Source organism: Plectropomus leopardus, chromosome 9 (genome assembly GCF_026936395.1).
Source record: "Plectropomus leopardus strain MGB_pleo_1.0 chromosome 9, ASM2693639v1, whole genome shotgun sequence".
In the NCBI taxonomy this organism is placed as follows: Eukaryota; Metazoa; Chordata; class Actinopteri; order Perciformes; family Serranidae; genus Plectropomus; species Plectropomus leopardus.
In genome coordinates this window covers 4,420,592-4,441,108 of record NC_142184.1, presented here as the reverse complement: position 1 = coordinate 4,441,108, position 20,517 = coordinate 4,420,592, and the positions used below count along the sequence as shown (strand labels likewise).

Below are 20,517 nucleotides of genomic sequence, written 5' to 3'. Positions count from 1 at the left end.
CATGAAACCACACACACATGAACACACAAACACTTCTTGTTGAGGTTTCCTGTCGTAAAAATTGTAAACACTTGATAGTTTTAAGATGTAAATTTGAATTTAAACAATAATAATAATATTAATAGATTTTATTTATATATGCACTTTACATTTAAAACAAACTCTCAAAGTGCTACATGATGAAATTATTAGCATAAAAAAACGGATAAAAAACAACCAAAATAACAGAAACAAACAAAAAAACAATCAAATCAAAGCATATTTAAAAGTCATAAATAGGAACATAAAAGCAAGAAGAGCAACCAGCGAGAAGTCATTTAGAGGTCATAGGTTTTGCTAAAAAGGAGCTTTTTCAATCCCTTTTGTCCATTTTGTCTAACGAGTGTACAGGAAAAAAAATGGTTGAAAATTGTTTTTTTTAATGAAAAACAAGTGAATTCTGTGAACCATGATCTGTAAGAGGTGAGAAACTTGGTTACACTTTTCTTAAGAAAACTGATATTAATTGAGCAAAAGATAATGTTTATGGAGAAAATTGATATTCTGCTTTCAGATGGTTGCACATGCACCACGCCAGTTTGATCTGGGAACATTACTGCTGCTGAATATAACAGGAGGGTTAAGAGAAAACTTGGGGTTTTAATGCCTCCACAACAGGAATAGCCATGGCCGACAGCATTATTTTTTGGGTTATCCAGTCCAAAGTCTATCACATTCTTGTGATTGTGGTATCACAAGAACATTTTAAGGGAATTTCTCTTAGTTCAGCACAAACATCTACTTTGACTCATCGATTAAGTGACTAGTTTTTTGTGGTCATAGGTCAAAGCTCAAGGTCAACGTGACCGTTTTAAAATTTAATTAACTTTTTATTGAAATTTATTGATGTTTAGGAGTACAAACACAGAGAAAATAAGGGGTAGCAGAGGACAATATATACATATGTGACTTTACACAGAGGATTACGACATTTAGTAGAGAAAAAAAATCCATATATGTAAAAATAAAGAATAAAACAAGGGAAGAGTCAAATAAAAACAAGAGCTATTTAAAAAATAAATAATAAAAAAAACAGAGGTGGAGCTGCAAGAGGAACCTAGTGAGCTAAACATGGATGTATTTGTGCATGTGAGTAGACATTTTGTTCTGCAGCATAAAATACATCAGTAAACCCAATTTTTTAACTTTCAAGGTGTTAAAAAAGGCGCTTGCTAATAAGTGGCTAAATAGGACAACAGTGTTTATCGTGGATGTTAGACGTTATCACAGCGGACACAGAAACTCATTAAACCCACTCGCCCGCCTGTACAGCTTTACAGCAACACTCGCACTCGGTTGTGACGTTTAAGTTGTGCGACCACAATGCAGTTCATTTATAGCCAAACAATAGCTGTTTGCTTCTGGAGATTTCATTTATGCATCAAAACACAAAAAAGTGGTGTTCATCCGTGAACATTATCATGCTGAACAAAACATGTAAGTCCCATAAACATGTGTACGTCACAGAGCTTATTTTTGGCGATAATAGAAAATCTCATTCAAAAATCCCATCAGGTTTTGGATGAGGGAACCAGTGCGATGCTAACTTCAGGGTTAGCCTACAAAAATGTCCCTTCACCACTAAACCATAGACTGTATGTAAAGATGGACGACATCAAAGTATCTTTCTGCAGTACAGATCATAAAGCCCGCCCCTCAGTGTTAGTGAATGGGACATGGACCAAATTAAAAACTCAAAGTACATGCCAAATGCATTTTTTCAAAAGGTGGATTTTGACACTGAAGGTAGTTCTCATCACCCTGATGTTTGTACAGGTGTTTGCTTTATGATAAGTTCGGTTTTAATGAGTTATTAAATTATACAAAAGGGGGATTTTTTTCACCATGATTGACAGCTGTGACAGCCAATCCGTGTGCTTGCATTCAATACAGCTGCTCGCGACCGGTCGGACAAATATCACTACTGCGCAGACTCCGGCTTTCAATGACATCAACATTGCAAGATGGCGGCAGCTGTGAGCGGGCTATTTTAGCTTCACTGAAGCTCAGCGCGGGTAAGTGAGGGTCCCTCATCCATCTTCATATACAGTCTATGGATAACTGAGACTAGGATCATGTTGCCCGAATGTTGTGAGAGTTTTTAAACATATATTTTTAGATAATTTTACTGTTTTTACATGTGTACCCCTTTTTACCTTAATCCATGAAGATTTTTTACCCTGTTTTGGATTTTCTGTTCTGTTTATTTCACAAATTTAAGGTAACACATGCTGAGTAATGGATACAGAAATGGTTTTGCAGGCAAAGTATCAGTCAAAGTGCTCAGGTCTCCTGCAGGGATCCAATGGGAACAGGCATTGCAGTTTTACATGTAACAGCCTAAAAGTTTAAAATTTGGTCTCTCTAACTGTGAATTTCATTTTCCTGCCGATACAGTCTCTCCTCTGGCAGCTGATGTGTTGATGTGTTAGTGTCAGTAAGTTTTTGTTTTAGATTTATTTATATTACTTTGCAGCATGGATGACAATAACAGCCTGTTAATAGTCCACCACTTTGGTCCTGGCTGAAATATTTGAACAACAACTGGACAGACTGCTTTAAATTCAGTCTCAATACTTTGAACTTTCCCTATCCCCAGCACTCGTTTGACATTGTAGGGTTTCAAAAAAATGCCCATTGGATGGATTGCCATGAACTTTGCAACAAGATATCCACAGTGCCAAGAGGAAGAATCCTGATGACTTTGGTGATCCCCTTCCCTTCAGCCAGCACCACCCGTGAGTCAAAAATTTCAATTATTCAGTCAAAAAATTTCATAGATGTTCATGGTTCCCAGGCAAAGTATCTCACGGTCTTCTGTTTTCTCGTGCCACTATTTTTGTTGACATTTGTGGCTTTGAATGAAATGTCCCAACAACTGTTAGATTGCCATGACATTTGGTTCAGACATAAATTCCCCCCTTAAGACAAACTTTAATTACTTTGATGATCCTTAAATTTTATGTTAGTACCATCATCAGGTCAGGATTTATTGTGTTGAATACTTTATTTAGCCAAATACCTACAAAACTGTCAACATTCCCATCACCCTGCATGTGTACTTTGTGTTTAGTGCTAATTAGCAAATGTTAGCACGCTAATACATTAAAATTAGATGGTGAACATGGTAAAAATTACACCTGCTAAACTTTAGCATGTTAGCACGGTCATATGCTGGCGTGAGCGTTAAAAAAATACTCCATTACAAAATAAAAGTCCTGCATTCAAAATCCTAATAGTGTAAATATACAGAGGTATTATTGGCTAAATGTACATGTAGAAATACTCATAATGCAAAGTTTATTTTATGACATCTATCATTATTATTATTTATTTATTAGTTATTTATAAGTGTTACATGAGATTTAAGCATGCAACATAAATTCTAACCACTTTAAAACTGTCGCTAAGTTTCTGTGTAGCATCTTTTACAAGTTGATCAATTTTTTAAATGTAAAATATTATTCTGTAGAGTCACTAGAAACTTTTGCTCTTAAATAGAAGTAGTGAAGGAAAAAGTAAATTTTTTCCAACATAAAGTGCAGTGGAAGAATAATAACATAATTTAAAGTACAGGAACTTCAAAGTTGCACTTTAAGCATAGTACTATATCAAATGTACTCATTTACATGCGATTAACAGCAGCAGGAATTAATATCAAAGAAATAAAACACCCAACAACCGTCTTTATATTAATATATGTTTAATTCTTCTCCATTTTTATTATCATTATGTTTTATTTTCATATTTGCAAATCTTACAGGTCCTTTGTGCATGGACCTATCATCACGGCACACACATTGGCACAACAAGATTGTTCAGAAATAGATAAATTCTAATCACACTTTAATAGCACACAATTTCATGACTTTTGCAAGGACTTGGGAAAGACATAACAATAACAAATTTGATCTTTTTTTTTCTCTACTGAAATCAGAATTTGTCGTATGATGTGCCAAAAATAAAACATAATAGTAACATGGACATTCTCAATTCTCAAATAAACAAAGCATAAATAAAAAATGAACTTAAAAACATGAGATATAACCATAAAGATGTGCAGCAGTTGAATAGAGCTCTGATGAGTGTGATGAGTTTTGCCATAAAGGTGCCTTTAAAGCACAACACTTCTCCCTAACATGAAATAAAATAATCTCTGTCTTTAAATAAGAAACTGCTGACAATATAAAAATACATGGCATTGTACTGTAGTTCATTAAATAAACCAACAATTCATATATAAAATATTATATTGACGTGTATAAAAATATGCCTTACAACTTTTTGAAAAGGGTAACAGCCGTAAGCTTTTTGTCTGCCACTTCAGAACACACAGTCAACCACAAAATTCCAACATATGTACAAACAATCAACTAATAAGCAGTCAGAACGCCATTTTGACAAATAAAATGAACAGAAGCATCCATATTCGTAAGACTATTTTTTCTGACTTGACATTTATATAGTAAGATTCAAGCAGTACTTGATGGAAACACAAAAATAAATTAATAGAAAAAGAAATATTCTGTCAATTAGGTACGTTGATATCAGTGTATCTTTGGAGAGAGGGAGAGAGGACGGTGAGGGAGACACGTTTTTCAAACATTTGTGTCACATCACCTGCGTAACAGTATTTCAGCCCACTGAGATCAGAACAAACACAGGCAGTGTCAGCTATCCTAAAGTAAAAAGGAAACTCAAAATCTACCAGAAAGCCAGGACAAGAGCCAGGGAATATAGAGATCATTCGGAGTAATACCGCTTGGATCACTGAGGCAGTTCACGGAGCATTAATGTGAGCATGCAGCATGTCACCGGACGACGCAGAGGACGTTGCTGCAACTGTTGAACATTCAGGCAGATGTTATTGTCGCTGCTGCTGGACTGTGAGAGTGTGTGTGTCTTGCTTCTAGAGAGGGACATGAACGTTAACTGGTGTGTGTTTTCCATAGGAAGTGGTTTATCCCTGCTACCTCCTGTCCAGGCAGTGTCTAGCACATGCTAAAGCCACCCCCTCTCCCTGCGCTCCTGCTCCTCCACCACCTCCTCCTCCTCCTCCACCACCTTCTCCTCTTCCTCCAGGCTCAGAGCAATAGGACACACTCATCCCTCACTCCCCATCGCATGGTAAAGTACCATCTTCGCTGGCACGTGAGGGCACGGGCGTGCCGAGTTCATCCACGCACCAGCAGTGGCCACGCTGCATGCCCTTGGAGGAGCGGCACTGTGTGAGATTAAAAGACAGAGAGAGGGAGATTTTTGAAAGGGGACGGAGGGCGGAGATTGAGTGGGAAAAAGGTGGCGAGAGAGAGAGAGGAGAGAGAAAATGATATGTCATCATAGCGCAGATTCTCTGAGCTCACAGCTGAGAGGCTCAGAGCGAGAAGTGTCAGTTATTCTCAGCCCCTTATGGTCACAGGCAAATCTCTGGATGCACCGCACAGAGAGCTGCAGTGGAGTGCAGCTCTACAGTACGGTGACACCGCAGCAAAGACACATTTTCACACCACATGAGAGCCAATAAAGTGTTTCATGATGCTTCAGGTGACACTCTACCTGCTTTTTCCTGTAGAAGCCACGAGTGTCACAGTTGGGTATATAGATGTCACGGTCAGACTGGAAGATTGTCAGCTCCAGACCCCTCAGGACACTATTGAGCAGCTTGCGGCAGGGTGCCTGAAAACAGCAACGCAGAATGACTTCAAACATCACCAGAGGCGAAGAGGGAGGACCTGTGTTCATCTAAAGAGTGGCAGAGGCAAGCTGCTATCCCCCCTCAGGTGATCATGTTGGCAGAAATCCTCTTTGATCACAACACATGTCGATGTGAATCACAAAGGATTCGCTACAGTGATGCAGCATCAGAGCCAGAAGCAGGGGAAATGTATATTTATATCAGATGTCACATATTGTATAACATTATATAACCATATTGTTACACAATGCTTTGGCTTTTCAGGTCACTGGATGGTTTGAAGTGACTGTGCGATTTTGTGTCACTTCAATAGTGCCATCTTGATCAATTATGTGGCTATTGTTGCTCCCCAGATCACAACAACACATATTAGTTCAAATGCTGCAGCTCGCAAAGTGAGAAATCTGTGGCGGCAGCGGCCGACTTGAAACTTTCCTGATTCACATCATGCTCAATTAGTTCTGCCGCATAGCAGCACACACATCATGCACCATAATGCATGGCTTCAGGGCAGTGTGTGTGTGTGTGTGTGTACATGCCACTGCAACACCCCAAACAGCAGAGGATCTGTGGTAATAACTCTCTATGATACAATGCAGCTCGATGTTCAACCCACTCCATCACATATGATGTGCATTAAGGCCATCTTGTTATATAAAATGCGTTACACATGTATGATTTTTCATCATGTAGGTGATGCTCCATCAGCATCACTCATCAAAGACTGTAAAATAAGAGCATGAACTTACTTTTTCAATGTCACCACTGTGTGAGGGATGGGGACCTGAGAGGAAACGACATACCGGCATGAGAATGTGACATAAAACCGTTGTAGCCGTTAACATCAAACCACATCCAATGTCACATTTTGCAATATAAGCTGCATATATAATAATATTTAAACTATCTTTGCTTTTTTTTGCACAAGACATAACTGAGCAGGCACTCAGATGAGATCTATCCGGGGTGGTCATTCAACTAGAGACCTAATTTCCATCAGTATGTTTCCTTCTCCAGATAGTTAATCGCAGTATCTCAGTTTGAACAGTAGATGGAGATCACTGCAATAAAAAGCAGCTTGATCAGGATGTAGGTAACACTGACAGTTTCACATTCATTCTAAAATCTCTACACTTGTAGGACAGATCATTGTCATGCAGCCTCTCATTCAAATGGTTGAAATATATGACACTTTGCAAATCACATAAATGCACGAATCGTCACTTAGACATTGTTGCACCAGCCAGAGACTGAATTAAAGGTCTTTGTTTTATGTGATTTGCCGTCATTTCTGATTAACAAATCAAAATCTGTTACATTATAATGACAAATGACATTTTTATCACAGTGACTCCAGAGGCACTGCTGAGCAGAACTGGATGCTTGAGGTCTGCAAATTTCATCTGTATTGCACAAATGCATCCAGGCTTAAATGTCACACACTAATTGGCCTTTCTTTTTGTTGGTGAGTGACACAGCATCACATGCAATTCGCAGCACAGTAAATACAATTATTTCTGGTGCAAATGCACATGTCTCGCCTACCTGCAGTATCCATGCAGTGTGCATCTGAAGGTGCATGCATGTGCGTGTGCATACGTGATTCCATGCACGTGTGCGTGTGTGTGTGTATAAAGTGTCTTACCTGTGGGGTGGGGCCTCTCAGTGGGACTAGTCCTGCTGTGCTTGGCACAAATGCCCCTTCCCTGCAACAGAGCCTGAAGGGGGCTGTGCTCCCTTGGTGGGGGCACACAGCGGAGCCCCTTGGCACAGCTCAGAGTGTACACACCACAGGGCTCTCCCTGGGCCAACACTGACGTGCTGCCGGCAACATTATGGTCCCTGGGGGGCCGACCTGCCCCCAGTGGATCCCTGCAGGAGGGACAGACCTTGAAGGGGCCCAAGCGGCTTGCCCCGGTCCATGATCCGCAGTGAGCAATCAGCAACAAAACAACGGTTGTTAAGTTAGAAAGGATAGGCATTTTCTGTCCAGGTCTCAGGTTCTCCACTCTGTCCCTCTCTGTCAGTTAAATGTGGCTGATGCTATTTCTGGATGTATATTTCTCCCTCACTCTCTCCCTTTCTCTCCCCTTTCCTCAGTCTTCTTCCCGTTTCTATACAGTAGCTTTCCTTGGTGCTTTGCCGGTTGAGTCCCCTGCAGTGCCAGAGGAGACAAATGGAGATCGAGAGAGACACAGCAAAGCACCAGCTTTTAAAGATCTGAAAGGCGGTGATAGAGAGTGAGTGAGAGAGGGAGAGAGAGAGAGAGAGCACAGTTATGACACCTTCAGGGGCTGGGACTCAGAGAGAGAGAGAGGGAGAGAGAGAGAGAATAAGAGGGAGGTGGCAGGGAGGGAGAGAGCAAGTGGGGGGTGGATTATGTTCCTTTCAGAAATTATCAAAATCTCTCCACCCTTTCCTGTTATATACTAACACATACATCCAGCTCTTCCACTCATGCTCAACATTGCTAAGGCTCAAACAGCTTTTTTTGCACTTTCTTTCCAGTGTCAGAGACCTTTCTGGAATAACATTTGCCATGGTAACAAATACAAATGTATACGTGCCTCCATCAGCCTCACCACTGCAATGCCATTTGCTACAATAAATGCACAGCTGTGTGATTTCTCCGGCTCGGATCCTGTGGAGAATATTTCCTGGACAAACGTGTAGTGCTACAGCTGAATCTTTTGGGCTCAGTTGCAGAGCCACATATCAAAGTTTAGAGAGTGTTGAATTGATGAGTTGCATGCAAATATAAATCAAACTGGAACGAAATGAAGTCTCCTGAATGTACTTCAAAAATGTCAGTTACCAAACTGGGCTGTCACTTTAGGAAACAATTGAAACTCTACATGATATTCAAGTTGTTCTGATTTACTTTACATGTCATTTTATGTGAAATGGATATTTTTTGCACAGTTTCCGGGTTGTTCTGATTGACTCTAGGTACTGCTCACTTAGTTTTTATCTAAAACGAGTACTGTTCATATAATTTTTCTAGTGATTTTCTCGTTGTTGAGCTATACGTCATTGTACTTTACAATGGGGCTATGTGTATATGTGTTGATGTTTATATTTATCTGTATATAAATATTTTTGCTATTTCATCCTCCTTTTTTTTCTTTTTTTCTTGTCATCACAGGTTTAATCCACATTGTGTTAAAAAATGTTTTGTCTTAATTTGTACATATGAATGGGAGCCTGCTGGGGACCAGGTGACTTGACAGGTGATCTGTCAGGTGACTCGGTGTGGTTAGTATTTGAAGGGGTGTGTCTTCATTTTTAACTTGTCTGATGAAAAGCAAATTAGCTCCACACGTCACTCTGGCGGTAACTGTATTAAATATTTATGGAAGCATAATCTAGTGTGCAGAAATTGTTGTTTTTTTTTGTTTGTTTTTTTCTCTTGTATTATTTCTTGTCCAGCACTTTTTGTTGTTGTTGTTGTTGTTGTTGTCTGGATGTGCTTTTGTGAACTTTTTTGTGCAACTGAAACTGTGCCTCAGCATAATCAAATCACCTCTGAGTCAGATTTGTAATGCGTTACCTCTGAAGTCTAATCCAGTCTTTAATAAGCACCTCAAGTTCTAGATTACATTTCATCAGCTCTCAGATATTAACTGACTTCATGCACATGTTTAGGGCACTGAAGGATTTGGGCAGCGGTGGGGGACTGGAGTCACATGACTTGACTCGATCAGACTTCAGTTGCAATTTTGATCAACATCACTTTTCTTGTGATGGACAAATAGATTTATTGTATGATTTTCTTTCAGAAACATGGGACAAAAGGCAATGAGCAACTTGGTAAGAAATGTCTGGAAAATTTCAAGAAATAAGTAGATTTAGATTTATTTTGTTTAAGCTAATGAAAAAATATCTAAGGAAAAATAGAAACAATCTAGAGTAAAAAATATTTGTAATGACCATAATTACCTATTTAAAATTATATTATATAATTATATAATTTTAAGCACGTTTTCCGGGTCATTTCCTTGTTTGTTTGTTCTGTTGTTATAACAGGTTGTTTTTTTATTATTTGTTGCTAATTTTCTTGTACTTTTCACTAATTTTTTGTTAATGTTTGGGTCAGTTGTTCTTAAGTTGCTCATTACTGTCTTCCCATATTTTTGAAAGAAATCAAGCCGTTTGTTTTCAAATAAACCTCTACTTTTATGTCAGCTCTCAGTGAGATCTAGTGAGAAAAAGTACCTGTAAATCTACAGAAGTGTCTTCTTATACAACAACAATCACTTTTAAGGCGTCTGCAATTCTTTTTGTGCAAAATATGTTATTTTTATACTTTTAAAAGAGAGTAAAGCACCACATGATAACATGGCAAGAATATGTATTAAAAGAGAAAATGAAAGCAAAGCCACAGATCTGCACACAAAGATCATCAGTAGAGTTTTGAGGAATTCCTCTCTTATCTGGAGTCTCATTGTCTCCTGTGTTATCTGACATTGCAGCGCTGCCATGGGCGCTCTGTGGACAGATGCAACATGAACATGATACCAAACTAGATATACCGTCTTGCATTTGTATGCCTCCGTGCACCAGTCAAGTTGCACTTACAGTTTACATCCATGTCTGCGAAAACATGGATGCTTCACATGCAGAAGATCTCCACGTGGACGTTTGTGCCGAATTTGAAGAAACTCCCTCAAGGCCATCTTCAGATATTTTGTTCATGAAAATGACACAATGCATGGTCACAGTGACCTTGACCTGTAAACAAGTTCTAATCAGCTCATTGTTGCATCCAAGTGACTATTTGTGCCAAATTTGAATAAATTCCCTCAAGGTGTTCTTGAGATGTCACTTTTACAAAAATGAGATGAATGTAAGGTCATGTTGATCTTGACCTTTGACCACCAACATCTAATCAGCTCATCCTGGAGTCTACTCTAACATTTGTGCCAAATTTGAAGTAGTTCTCCAAAGGTCTTCTTGACATTTTGTGTTCACAAGAATAAGACAGACAAGGTCACAATGACCCTCAGCTTTGACCTTCGACCACCAAAATCTAATCAGTCTACCCTTGAGTGCAAGTGGATGTTTGTGCTTAATTTGAAGAATTTTCCTCAATGCCTTTTTGAGATATTGCATTCATAACAATGGGTACATTTGGACAGACGGACAGCCTGAAAACATGATGCCTCTGGTCACAGCTGGCATAAAAAAGAACAACAGCATAGTTTGAATATTTATCCAACAATGCTGACTTTAAAATAAGCAGGACATTAGTGTACAGACACAGAAAATGCTGTGTTGCCTGGCTCTGGGTCAGATTTGCTCCTGCAGTAGTAGTACAGACATACCAGAGCACACACAGACATACCCACCAGCCTGCACTTCCCACTGGAATTCGGGGCCACATGAAGCCAAAATCTGCTTTGCCATCAGCAGCCTGTTGTTCTGATTAATCCTGGCGAGGAGGACAGAAATCACCTGCCGTCTTGTGTTCCCATCAACTCGCGAGCCGGTCTGTTTCCACATATGAGCAGATGTTCCAAGACACACGTCAGACCAACGGGGGCTCTCTTTTCCACAATGCTCACGAGTTGTTCATTTTTCCTCCTCCAGCCACAGTTTGTTCCTCCTTTTCGCCTCCCCGGCTCGATTCTGTACCAGCTGGCTCAGGAGGTCTCTCTGCCACCACTTCAACATAGCAACAAAACTCCTCACAAAATCCTGTAATGGGACGCTGCTCTGGTTAGTAGTATCCCCCTGACCTTCCGTTAAGATGTCAATATTTCAGTTTAAGATCATGAAACCAGTGGTGCAATGTAAATAATTACATTTATTCATACAATTTTAAGTTACTTTGCCAATAAACGGCAGTTCCTATCACGTGAAGATGCTGAAAAACATATTAATGCTTTTATTTCAAATAGATTAAATTATTGCAACCCTGTTCTAAACAGTCAATCAAAAAAATCATATTTTTTTTTAACCAAAACAGGGAAGAGGGAGCGTATTACACCAGGTTTAGTGAAACTCCACTTTCTCCCAATATCTTTTAGAGGAGAGTTTAAGGTTCTTTTGAGAAATTGGGCAGCACTATGCTCCAAAAGTCTGGAGTACCCGTCCAAAAGCTAGAGATGAAGACTCTCCATGACAGCTGAAAACCTGTTTATTTAGTCTGGCTTTTAATGAACATAATTCTTCTTATTATTATTATTTAATTTTAATTCTCTAATTGTTATTATTCTTACTGGTCTCTGTACTTTTTACCTTCACTTTTATATTTTGCTTGTCTTCTTCTGTCTTTTTAAGGCAAGGCAGCTTTATTTGTTGGCACATTTCATACAACCAGGCAGTTAAACGTGCTTTACGCTATTAAATACATAACATAATAAAGGATACAGACTTACACTAAAAGAGAAAAGATATAAAATGTACAATTGCATCTTCATTGTAAAGAACTTTCAGATGCTTTCTTGTATGAAAAGTACTCTATAAATAAAGTGCATTGTTATTATCATTATTACTTGTACTTTCTTGAATATTTCCACTTCATGCCATGCCACTGTAGCAAATACTATACTATTTACTCCAAAATATTTATTTGACAGCGTCAGATTATTAATACAAAATATAAAGCAGTTAATACGTTTTTATTTTTATTTTTATTTTATTTTATTTTAGGTCAAGCTCCCAAACACTACTTTGAGGTGATTTGAGTATAGTTTTGGCTAATACGTGTGTACTTTTACTTTGATAAATGGATTTGACACTCAAACACACACGCACGCACGCACACACACACACACACACACACACACACACACACACACACACACACACACACACAAACACACACAAACACACACACACACACACACACACACACAAACACACACACACGCACACGATACGAGAGACGTGATTGGCTGAATAATAGTCACCGTCTCTCAAAACTCGATGCGATTGGCTGTTTCAGTAACGAGGGCGTGACGTCACTGGGAAGCGCCGAACTCTAGTTTGCAAAGTTTTGATGAGGAGCTATGGACAGCCGATGGACAAGAAGTGAGTTTCCGTCATTTTAGACCTCTAAATAACAGGTAAGCGATTGACTAATCGATAATGACACCTATAATAAAGCACTGTGTCGCGCTCCACCTTTTAGGAACAGTCGTCTTCTTTGCTAAACACCGAACCTCAGAGCAGAGAAGCTATCCCGTTAGCCGCTAATGGTGCTAACCGTGTTTAGCTTTGCGACTAATTAACCCCTCGTCACCAGCTGGTGAAAACATATTTACTTTTTTTAAAAAATGTCATTAAGTCAACACAAAGCTGTAAACAGTTTCTAGTTTAAACGGCAGCAGTTAACTGTCGGGACTCTCGTGCTAGCGTAAGTAATTAAGTTAGCATTGTCGTTAGCACGGTTGCTAGCTTGCAGAGCTTGACAGCGACAAATGTAAACATTGGCACGCCCACCTCCCCCTTGTTGCGGCAGTTTAACGTCTTTTGTGTTAATATTTAGTCGATATTCAATATTTGTTCGGCTTTGTGGCACCAGTACCGTGAAGTCAGTGCCTACAAAGTATGAAGTGACCTATTGTGTACTAGAAGGCTCCATGATAATCAGCAAATAATTTGACATATGGAAGATGGCCCCTTAATAAAGTCACTTTCATAATGTTTTTGCTTTATCTGACTATCGTTTTAAAGCTTGGGAAAGATGGAGAAAAGTCTCCTATAACTGAATTTATCAGACCGATCATTATGAAAGTTATCGGATTTTGAACTGGATTAACATACACTGTTTGGAAGTGATGCATTAAGATTAGTTCTATTTTATTTTGTCTGAGTCTGAATTTTGAGCTTAAGGGGCTGTGTTGGTATGGATGTATGTATGTATGCATGTATACATATTTGGTCAATATATATTTTGTTGTGTCTTACTTCCTGGAGTATTTTATCTGGAGGTGGTTCATGTTTACTTGATGATGTTGTCATACTGTGATATCTGATGCTGGCTGGATGCATCTGCGTTTTATTTTGAGCACTGATACAAAGCAAAAAAGTGTCAGCATGGCATGAACTTTTACCTAATAAAACCTCAGGGAGCTATTTTTCTTCATTCATGATTTATTTAATGATGACTTTAGAAGAATCAGGACGTAACCAGGACACTTGAAATTTGATATTTGTTTGGAAAAGTAATAGTTTTTAATCATGTTTTACCTTAAGAACCTGCTAATGTATTAAAGGCATTTCACCTTTTTCTTTCTGAAGATGTGCTTTGTTTCCTTCATATTTTTTTTTATAGATTTGTTAATGCCCTTCAGCTTTTTGTGCTATTAATTTTAAGAAGCTCTCCTGATTTTGGCTTTTTACAGAAAAAAAGTTGCTGGGAATTTGCTGTATGTGATGTTGAAAGTTGAAAACAAAATTCATTTAAACAAGGTTTTGTGTTATATTTCAAATTCTAAATACTGAGCAATTTTCCTTTTTTTGTAAATGTATATCAGTATCAGTTCCAAATATTAGTTATCAGTCTCATAACCTGCTAATAATCATTATCGGCCCTGAGAAGACAATATCGGTATACCCCTATTACAAAGGATACAACTGTTGATATTTTGAATCTGCCTCATTGCCATCATTGTGGCCACATGTTGATATTGATCCGAGAGGAATGCACGAGAGTATGAACTGTTGCATAGAAAAATCAGGAGCAAATGCTTAATGGGATCTGGGCAGTTGGTACATAATATGTAATTCACTTTGCTCTGAGCTGTTTTTTTCTTCTCTCAGGCAGCAAACATCCAGGACAGCAAACATTACATGGCATGCAGAACTTGTGGTAATGTGCAATTTTCCCCCCATTTTCTCCATTCAGATGGATGACATCAACGTCCTACACCACAGATGCCTCTTAAATCTGAGGCGTCGAATGAGAGATATTGGGGATGGGCGCCCAGCACAGGAACGATATATGAGGTTACAGAAGGATGGAGACACACTCAGGTCAGTCTGTTATTAAACTGAAGTGCGGCTAAAATGTGGCTTTGTTGATTTAGGTTTATCTCAAAAGATGCTTCTCTGTTACTTTGTGTTGGTTTCTCTGCCAGCCCATTGGCTGCCTTCTTATAAAAACTGACAAAATTTGTGTGTGCTATAGAGTGCCACAGGAAAGAGTCCAAAAACCTGAAAATCTGTTAGCATATCAACACCTTTTTTCCCTCGTCACAAAGTCAGTGGGTTTTTTTTTAATAGGTTTTTGGTCAGAAGCCTGAAATGAGGCCTGTGTGACACAGACTTGAAAGACTTTAATATTTTGTTCTGCAACATAAAATATGTTAAATATTTATAATAGTATATAAAATAGTAAATAACCCACTGTGAACTTTGAAGCTTTTATGTGTCTCAAAAAAGACGATTGGTAACAGCTGGCTAAATGAGACTACAGACACAGCTTTACAGTGTTGGTGACATAGTTCGTTTCTAGCCTAACATTAGCTTTGTACTGTATAGAAGTGGATCAAGAGACAAACCGGCCTCTCTCTCTCTCTCTCTCTCTCTCTCTCTCTCTCTCTCTCAAACTCGGACTGAAATCACATCAAATGGTAAAACTAGGCAGCGCTAATAAAAAAAAAAATCAAGATTAATCTCGTTTTACTGCCTCTTTAGCTGTAAAAGCGAGAGTTTGTGAACAGGAAGTAACTGCTGAAATGCTTCCTGCAGAAACTGAAAAATAGCCTTTTTCCTAAAGCTGTGACATTATTGAACTCGGACGTCTCCCCTGACTAACAAGACTGAGGAGTGGCCACTACTGGGCGTGTGAGATACTCACATTCAGTTTCGCCTTCTGTTAATCCACTGAGTCAAACCTGTCTACTGCACCCTTACTGCCCTTTGGTGCTGCTGATATTTGTGCACTGTCAATATTTTGTTTAATATTGATTTTAGATTTAAATGTTTATTATTTATCATTACTTACATTTTGTGTCCTAATCTAAATTTAATTTTCTTCTACCTAGTATGCACCCCTGGAGCTGGCAAACCAAAATTCTTTCACTGAGTTGCCTATTTGTCACTGCAGTTGTTTTAAGAAACATGTTTCCACTTACCGTTTAACAGTAATACGAGATTGTTTCTTGCCGGCTGGCCACCGTTGTATCACACATCCAAGTTTGCTTATGTCACCCACTAGTGGGAGTGTTTATTGGTCCGGTGCGGCGTAGTTAATTCTAGTAATTGTAGGTTTTCTACCTCTTGAGCAAGAGCGTCCTTTTTCAGTTTTCTCTGGTCAATTTTAAAAGTATTTGTGTCTTTCTACTGAATAGACGGCTTAGTTTTATTAAAAGGCCATCTTTATAGCAGTGAAATACGTCTTATACATATCTCCCTATAATCATCTGACTAAAGACTAGCTCTAAATCAACCATCATTGGCCTGTAATTGTTAGTATTAAGTAGATATTTTAGTCATATTTCTGGTACATGTGATTCGTGTCTGGACAGTCTTTTGCTGAAAACACGGGGTTTGTCTTCGAGATGTGTTTCTGATTGTGCATACTGCAGTTGGACCTATTCGAAGTTACCTATTGTTAACCTGTAATTTCTTCTCTTTAGTTACCAAGGGAACTCTGAAGAGGTGGGTTGCTATGTGGCTGGCCATCCTCTGTCAAAGGGAAATTGCTACTTTGAGGTAAGGCTCATTGATAGTGATGCAGTAAGCCACAGCTGACATTGTTACTGTAACTGATTATTTTGACCGTCAGATTTATCTGTGCACCTTTAGTTCAACCTCTATCTCTGTCCACTTTTTTTTTGGATATGTGGTTATCATTAGAAAATAAGTAGACCGTTTGTCCTTTGCACAATCATTCATTTTGAAATGCTGGGTGGGGGATTATTCACAATATGATAGGCTTACCACCACATACCATCATCTCCGTGTGTGCCCAAGATTGCTTTACCATCCGGCCAGCAATTTTATCCCTCTGGAATCTCATTGCTGACAATTTTCTCAACTTCATATTAAATTCGGAGTGCCCCCCTACAGTCCCAGTTCACCAGTGCAAAACCACTACCTCAAAAATGTCCGAGCTGCATTGGAATGAGGGATAGGGTGTGGGTTAGGTGGTATCTTTGAGATTAGTCTGACACACAGTGGGGTTTTTTCAGCAGGCGGACTGGCAGCAGGAGAAACTATTGGACATTTATTTAGCGAATCCGTATGAGGTCGATCTAATGGTTGTCATACATACAGAAGAAAAAAGTATCTTGGTGATGTAGCACAGGAAAGTTCAGGCATAAATTAGGTGCAGAGGGCTGCAGTGTTTTATTTATGAGTCAGCTTGTTTGTTGATGTCAGAGCGGGCCTTGTGACGTGTGGTTAAGAGACGGCAGGTGAGGCAGACGTACTTCCTCGTCTGGGTTTTCAGGCGTCAGGGGGAAACATTAGGCTATACATTACACTGTGAACCTACGTCATTCTGCCGAGCTGCAAATAGACCCAGACAGGACCGTGCAGCATCAGCTTAAATGATTTACTTCTCCCACTATTCTTTTTAGATTGTCTTGCTTTTTCAGATGAGAAGCACCACTTTAGACATAAAGTATTGTGCAAAAGTCTTAGGCCCCCTTAAACTTTGTTATTTTAGCATGGTTGTAATGATCATACACATTAATTTCTCAATTTTCTATTCACAAAAATAAAACCACAACATGCAGGAAATATGAATACAGTATTAAAAACGAAAACATTTTAGAATAAAACGGCTTCAACACGCTAAAGCTGTAAGTATTTGGTGAACCTCCCTTTACACTTCTCTTGAGCTCTCTTGGGCCGACAGTATGAGATTTGCAATGCTAATCATCTGGTGTGTTTACACCTGGTTGCATCAGGGTCAATATTAATTGAGCTACCTTTTGTTATGGTTATTTATCTATCCATATACACACACACACACACACACACACACACACACACACGTATAGGGGCTGATTTTGCTGATTGTTTGCATCAGCCATTCATTTTAATGATTGCTGATAAAATTAACTAAAAAGAGGTGTCAGCATGAGAGGAACTTTTACTTTGTAAAATCCCAGGGAGCTATTTTTTATTACTATTTTCACTTGACTTTAGAGAAAGTTTCGCTTTTGATTAAACAACAAAACCTGGTTGCATTTGAGACATGTCCAAAGCTCAATATTTATTGCGCTACTTTTTGTTATGGTTGTACGATACCATGTTTCACACCAAATATCACCATTTGTTTTTAGTTTTTGGGGGGGTGTGATGAATTCTACATGTTCTCTGTGTTCTGTGTTTGTATAATCAAAAGACAGAGAAATATATGTATGCAACTTTGCTAAAACAACAAATATATGGTGGCCTAAGACTTTTGCACAGTGCTGTATGTTGAAACATTTCAAACTGCTTTGACGTTACTTATCGTGGCTCTGAGGTGTCCCAGATTTGTGCCAGATGTGACATTTCTATTAAATGTGAAGTCAAACTCTCAGCTGACCTCCCGATCACTCCCTCTCCTCCCTACCAAAAATCTCAACGATAACAACGCTTATATTTAAATGAGAATCACATTTGGAGTGCGATAGATCTCTCTGACATTTAAACAAGTGGATTTTAGTGTGGTCATTACCCAGAGTTTTATGCTACATTATTCTCCACCGCGTGACGCACATGGTGTCAGTTTTCCAGATATCTCAAAAAATTTGGGAGCGTTTATTCTGATAAAGGTCAGGCTCCTGTCGATGTATGCGTCACTGCAATCCTCGTGTTTCTCCCCGTTCTGCTCTCACAAGGAATCCATCTCCCCTCCGTCACTGCCGTCTTCTTCAAGCCCAGTTGAACATCTGCAGCATTCCACTTGTTTTAATAGAAAAAAAATTCATATCAGCATAACTTAACGGCTCATCGCTGAGCACATTCACACTCTGTCCTCAATGCACATGTTTTTGTAACTTTTATTCCTATCACAACGGTATTTTGACGGTTTATGTGTGGAAGTGATGGCCTGCCAGGGCCAAGAGTTTAGTTCTCTAACAAAGCAGGGGTGTCGAGTATTATCCAAACTGGAAATGAGTCGGACCTGGAATTTTCTGTCAGAGAAACCCAAGAAGTTTGGTTTTCACATGCATGCAGGAGCAGCGATTTGGGGATCTGGGCTGAAGAGGGAGGTAGAGAATGAAGGAGGCAGATAAGTGGGGAAAGGGGGGAAAAGACATGCAAGAAAAGATGGAGAGGGAGAAAATTTAGACGGGTGAGAATTGACTCGGAGAGGTCACAGACACCGGAAGGGAACAAATGCAGAGTCACACCGGATGGGGCTGTTTTGTTGTGTTTGCCTGCGTTACCTTTCACCTAATTTGGCTCTGTAGTGTGTGTCATTTTGCTCTGATTGGACTTAACTAGCAGGATGGCATGATGTCAGAGAGCAAGAGGTTGATCATGAATGACAGATGTGCCGGAATAACAATTTCATGCTGTGATTATTATGACCAAAAATGTCACGGTAATTGATATGATCACAATAATCATCAAACTTTCCTGGAATTACTTCACACCGTGATTGACTTGGATTTAATTAAACTTAACAAACTGAACCCTTACTTTCAATTTAAAATTCTATACAAAATCTTTTAGTTTAGAGGGTATTATAGCAAATAGACAGGGAACAATTAGGGAATATGAAAGTAAAAGGAATACATTAAAGCCATGTTAAGAAGACTGATGATCATGATGACTGTGTTTTTGTGAGTTTTTGTCCTAAATAATGTATTTTTTTGTTTTATTTAGTTTTTTTACTCCTTTAGTGGCATCCGTATGTTGATGGTTTATGATGTGTTGGTAATGTGGCGCATCCTGTGTGTATCGTTTTAATGTTATGAATTATATTGAGACCTCTGGGGTGTAAGAACATTACAGTAACTCAGTATATTTACATGCACAGTTTAGTCGAGCTACAGTTACAGCTCGATTAAGCCATTTAACTGGACAGCTGTCCTTGTCCAAGTATACAAGCACAGGGGGAGAATCGATTTATTGACAGAAGTCCATTTTCACCACAGCAGGTGGAGATATGCCTCCTTTGAGCAGTCAACCTATATCATTTAGACAGTCTATGATATAGCTTGAATCATGACTATATGGTAGAAAACAGCTGCTTCACGTACATATTATCAAACGACACTGAGCAACTCTGCCTTCATTGATTAGTTTTAAGCCACCTTAAAAAGTCAATATCAGTTTAAGGGTAGCCTACGCTATATTTAGAATATTTTCACAATTTACCTTGCTGTATTAAAACCCCTACTGACGGGGATTTGAAGCCGTTATATCAAAAACACCAGACTCCATGAGAAAAATTTTACTTCACTGAGGTGCTGATCTACTGCCGCCTCCATCAGTGGCTGTGTAAGGTAAAAAGGAGCAAATATTCAATTAAAGTGTCCAATAAAAATGATATTGATTTTTTTAAGAGACTTAAGTATGTTTTTGCTGCGGCATCGTCCACAGCAGTATATTGCTTAGCTGCTGTGCCGGAGGGGGGTGGCTTTTTAATTTAAACAAATGTAAAATACTGCCTTTTCAGGTTGTATGTCCCTCACCTAAGTCAAAATTAAAAACACAAATCCCTCTTCGGTGCTTGCTTTTCAAAAACAAAAAAAGCCTGACCCGTTTTGCAGCACCCCTTCCCCCCTCATAAGTGACGAGCAGTCCCTATCTGTAAACACAGGGAGACCAGCGTGCAGACAAGGAGCATGTGCAGATAACTTTGTCCAGTTAACCTCCGGCTG

The 20,517-nt window shown here is 39.0% G+C and overlaps 2 protein-coding genes across 3 annotated transcripts in view; one reads left to right on the top strand and one right to left on the bottom strand.

Moving 5' to 3' along the window:
- Positions 1-3,725: 3,725 nt before the first annotated feature.
- On the bottom strand, positions 3,726-8,029 carry igfbp6b (insulin-like growth factor binding protein 6b). Its single transcript, XM_042491874.2, has 4 exons — positions 7,380-8,029; positions 6,484-6,518; positions 5,596-5,715; positions 3,726-5,263 (listed from the first exon to the last, which is right to left on the bottom strand). The coding sequence occupies exons 1-4, from the start codon at positions 7,714-7,716 to the stop codon at positions 5,150-5,152; spliced, it is 606 nt and encodes a 201-aa protein (XP_042347808.1). The 5' UTR covers positions 7,717-8,029; the 3' UTR covers positions 3,726-5,149.
- Positions 8,030-12,676: 4,647 nt separating this feature from the next.
- Positions 12,677-20,517, top strand: part of spryd3 (SPRY domain containing 3) — a 65,476-nt gene continuing 57,635 nt past the window's right edge. For both annotated transcript variants that reach the window (XM_042491815.2, XM_042491817.2), the window contains exons 1-3: positions 12,677-12,804; positions 14,589-14,716; positions 16,324-16,399. In XM_042491815.2, the coding sequence (XP_042347749.2) occupies positions 14,589-14,716; positions 16,324-16,399 (204 nt within the window). In that variant the 5' untranslated portion in view covers positions 12,677-12,804. The remainder of the gene's footprint in view (positions 12,805-14,588; positions 14,717-16,323; positions 16,400-20,517) is intronic.